The sequence below is a fragment of the Corylus avellana genome, chromosome ca9 (assembly GCF_901000735.1).
Source record: "Corylus avellana chromosome ca9, CavTom2PMs-1.0".
NCBI classification, from domain to species: domain Eukaryota; kingdom Viridiplantae; phylum Streptophyta; class Magnoliopsida; order Fagales; family Betulaceae; genus Corylus; species Corylus avellana.
In genome coordinates, this window is record NC_081549.1 from 3,464,337 (window position 1) to 3,469,207 (window position 4,871).

General features: G+C 34.0%; 1 protein-coding gene across 1 annotated transcript; it reads left to right on the plus strand.

Annotated features, from left to right (window-relative positions):
• The first annotated feature begins 3,198 nt into the window (after positions 1–3,198).
• LOC132191740 (UPF0481 protein At3g47200-like) lies at positions 3,199–4,820 on the plus strand. Its single transcript, XM_059606830.1, has 2 exons — positions 3,199–3,947; positions 4,124–4,820. Exons 1-2 carry the CDS (start codon positions 3,199–3,201, stop codon positions 4,818–4,820), a joined length of 1,446 nt encoding a protein of 481 aa, XP_059462813.1.
• The last annotated feature ends 51 nt before the right edge of the window (positions 4,821–4,871 follow it).

Below are 4,871 nucleotides of genomic sequence, written 5' to 3' on the forward strand. Positions count from 1 at the left end.
GAAAAAAAATAAATAAATAAAAATAAAAATAGGTCAATGGGCCAGTGGGTTTGGTTGAGAGTCTTGAGACACCAAACTCTAAAGACTATAAAAATCTAAGCCACTAAATACTTCAAACATCACAACACAATATGATTAAAAGCAAAAGCCTTTTCTCCAAAAATAAATAAATAAATAAATAAAGCAAACAAACAAACAAAAGCCAAAATTTACACTTAAAGAAAAGACAAAAACAAAAACAAAAACAAAAAAAACCTAAAGTTTAGTAAATATCCAATCAAATTTTTAGATTTAGATTTAAATTGTTCTTTTCAATTGATTGTTTTAATTTTTATATTGCTATTAATTCAGCCTATTCTTGATAATAACCTCAACAAAAAATTGAGGGATGTAATCATGTGAATATGTAATCAAATTTTTAGATTTAGATTTAAATTATTCTTTTCAATTGACTGTTTTAATTTTTATATTGCTATTAATTCAGCTTATTCTTGATAATTGTTTTTATATTTAATTATTTATGAATTTATATAGTTTTTGTTTCATATTTTAATTGTATAAATATATAATTGTAGTTATCTGAGATTATAGATAACAACAACGATTCTATTGAGCTTCAATCAAATTCTAAACGACCTCGTGTTGAAGTAGATTTAGCAAATTTGCCTGGAAATCTTGTTTAAGAAAAAAAAAAAAAGTGCGATCATAATCCTAGTGATAGAGACCAAATCCGAAGAGCATATCTACAAATAAGAGCTTGTCATTTTTTATATTTAATTATTATTTTTAATATTTTAATTCATTTTATTATTTTTTATTCATAAAAAAATACCCCCATGAGTGAAAATCCTGGATCCCCACTGTTACCAAGCAAAAACTTACAACTAGCTGATTATTTCCAACTACGTACCTGAATAATGATCATCAATTCGTCAAACTGGCCGAATATATAGTTCCCATTAAAAGGAATTTATTAAAGTTTGTTAAATTCATTTAGGGAATAACTCACCTTCGGACATACCAAGAGGACAAACACAAACTAGGTTGCAGACGATCGAACATATCTAAAATGGTAAAAGTAAATCATGCAAGTTTGTTATACTTTTCTTGATCGAATATGTCTAGAATGGTTAACTAATCGATTTAAGAGTTTTGTTTCCTGCGGATGAAGTAAGATACAGGGTTACAGCCAATTATAAAAAGTGGCCAGTGGAAAGTGAAAAATGGATTCCAAGAAAAAGAAGCGGCAATATTATTTATTATGTAAGCTAAAGCAAAAGGGTGAAGAGGATAGGTCATTTTCAAAACAGCCAGTCAGCCACACACAGGCATCTTTGAACTGCAACATATACGACTTCTAATCTCTCAAGCAACTCCATGGACCATGCATGTCGTAAAATATGGAGGGAAAATGGAACTTCATGAAGAAAAAAGGGGAAAAAGCATAAAATATGCTTTAGAAAGGCACCAATTTTGCATTATTAGTTAAGTAAAAGAAATTATATCCCATGCATGTTTCACGAGCGAATTCCCACTTTTGGGAAAAACTATAAAAGACTTCATTCTCGATCGGAAACATTCTCCAGATTGTTTGATGCATTCCACTAGATTGGTATACCTGGATTGATGGAAAGATAATTAAAATCATCATAAACAAATAGAGCTAATTATTAATTAATACCAAACTTGCTGTCTAAATAAAGCTACTTCGTGTATTAATTACATGTAATATTCGTAAGCTCACAATATTTTTATATTACATAATTCAATCTCAACTAAACCCTAAACCCGATGATTACAACTAAACATATTTTAGCACTGAATTTGCCTACTAAAAACCCTAACATAAACTAATTTGTTTCCACAAAAAGAAAAGAACTATTGCCTTAACCATCGTACAGTTACTTATGTACATAAAACACCAAGATGGGTTTTCTAATTTTTCTTGGCATTTAAAACCGATTTGCGCATGCAGTTAAAAAATGCCAAGTAGTAATTTTTTATTTTTTTTTTATTTTTGGTAGTGTGTGCCAATAAGGTACTGATTCTACTCTACATGCATCTTGATGATTTTTTCCCCCATATATATGTATTATATATATATGACCAACGACCATGATGATCACCAACATTTCCTTTTGTCTTTAATTAGTGACCACTTCCGTTGTACGAAGGGTTATATATACCAAATTTTTTTTTTCTAAAAATTGGTTACTAAGTGATGTATCACTATCAAATGAGATGATGATATATTTCTTAAAATAATAGATTATAAATTAGAGCAATACATCACTTAGGAACCAATTTGTTAGAAGAAAATTTAGTAATTATATCATTTTCTCTTGTTTTTATTGTTTGAAACCGCGTGCATGGAACTTAATTGGCAACATGTGATTTGTTGAATATTTCTCTGCACAATAAAGTCTAAGGGAACTGCTTATTCATTTTGAAAAAAAAGGTTTTAGGGAGCCATCGTTTTTGACGTTATCAGATGTAATTCCTTTTGTTCAAGGGCTCAAAGCCTCAAAGCACGACGTATCGTTTAATATATGTTTCTCCTTTTCTGGGAAAAGATGATGCCGATTGTGGACCAGGCATAGAGATCAGGATGAAGCTACTAAAAAAGCATAGATCAGTTGCATGAAATCACGTTGTATTTAATACCAATCTTGCTTGATGGATAAAGACACATGATAGAGTCAGTATCAATTAAAGTGTCTCTCAACTTTAATAGCGGAATGTGTAATGCCAGAAGGAAGGGGGATTCCTCACAATTTTCAATTGTCATTTTTAAAAATTGTAAATTTTCATTTGTCATTTTTAGTCATCGAAATGCTTGAAAATGTTACCTATTAAAAAGATTGCATGCTACTAAGGTAACTAAAAAGAATTTTCTTCCTAAAAGGCTTCATCTTTACTTTTTTAGAGATGCTTATTCTTTATAAAATCAAAAAACAATTTTTTGTTTAAAGCATTTTTATAACATAAAGAGCAATAATCTAATGAAAATATACTCAATTTTCAAGTGTAACACACCACATTTTTAAAAGATTACAAAAAAGAAATAAATCTTCCTTATAACATCATACCTTCCAAGTAGTATATATATATATATATGAATTGAATGTTAGGACAGGGACAGCAATATCACCAGATTTAATCTCCTTGTTGGGTGAAAACTAACTTGCTACAATCGGAATGGAGCCTCAGCATATTGTCTCCATTGACGAGCATCACTCGAGGAAGGTTATCAGAATAGAAGATCGGCCTACCATTACCAGGGAGGAAAGGTTTAGACGTTTAACGGAGGCAGGAGTCCAAACGAGAGCGGCGGAACCGGCAAAAATACAAAAGGTTATATTCTTGCTGCGAGATCACAAGCATTTCGTCAAGTACTTTGAGCCAAGAGTGGCAGCTGTTGGTCCTATCCATCATGGCAATCCAAAGTACCGACTAGGAGAGGAGTACAAGCTTGTGTTGGCGAGTAAGTTCGTCGACCGTAGCGGGAAACGTATAAATCTTTTGTATGAGGAGGCTGAGATGGAAATCAAGCAGTTGAGGGGATGCTTCGAGGAGGAGGTGACGAAGAATTATGATGATGAGGCTCTCACTTGGATATTGTTCGTGGACGGCTGTGCAATACTACAATACATATTCTGTGCTGCAAATAACAAGTTTGAAGAGTTGAATATAAAAATCGACAGCGTAGCCTTCGCTCAACAGGATTTGTTCTTGCTGGAGAACCAAGTTCCCTATTGTCTCCTCAAGTTATTGATGAACTTGAGCGGGAACGAAGACGAGTTGAGTAAGTCAATTGAACGTTTCATTGAAAGCGTTACTTATCAACAAACGACGCCGCAACAAAAAGGAGAAAGCTCTGGCTCGCAGCCGAAACAGCCGAAACAGCCGACCCATCTTCTCGACCTTCTCAGAACAAGACTCTTGGGGTATGTTTATTAACATACGTGTTTTGGGAAGTATTTTCGTAATTCATGTGATCATATAAATAAAGGTAATTAAAATTATTTGTTTTATATATGAGCTAGTATTTTTATGTTTTGAATTGTTAATGGTTTTATTATAGAAACAATGCACAAAAAGAACAAAAAAGCAAAGCCTCGAGTCCTCTGGGATCCTCAAAATCCGATCCACCCTCCGGAAAGACACGTGGAATATGGCCATGTAGAAAGAAAGGCAAAGAGGATCCAGATTGGCAATCGTATCGCAATGTGCAGGAGCTTAAATCAGTAGGAATCAAATTGCAACCTAGCAAGAATAATAGTAACTTGAGAAACATAAGTTTTACTAGAAAACTCGGTTTCTTCCCTGGATACCTATGGCTTCCTCCAATTACGGTGGACGACTCAACGGGCCCCAAATTCATGAACTTGATAGCATACGAAATGTGCCTAGATTTCGAGAACGACTTCGGCATCAGCTCTTACATATCCTTATTAGATTCACTCATTGATGAAGCCAACGATGTAAAAGATCTAAGGAAAGCACAAGTACTCCACAATTTCCTCGGCAGCGACCAAGAAGTGGCTGACCTCTTCAATGAGATAGGCACCGACGTGGTGCCTAATGCGGATGCGTATAAGGATGTAAAGAGGCATATTCAGGAGTACTACAAAATCCCTTGTATGACCTGGATGGCTCAAGTCTATCACAATCATTTCAGCAGCCCTTGGACTTTCCTTGCTTTCTTGGGCGTATTATTGGGACTTGGTCTAACTGCCGCTCAAACTTGGTACGCAGTGAAGGCCTCTCACCCTGGACCCTGCGAAAAATTCTGCAAGCTGAAATTAAAGGAAACTTAAGATGACGGAGAAAGTAGTAAGAATTTGTTTGCTGTTCATTCCAAGTGCATG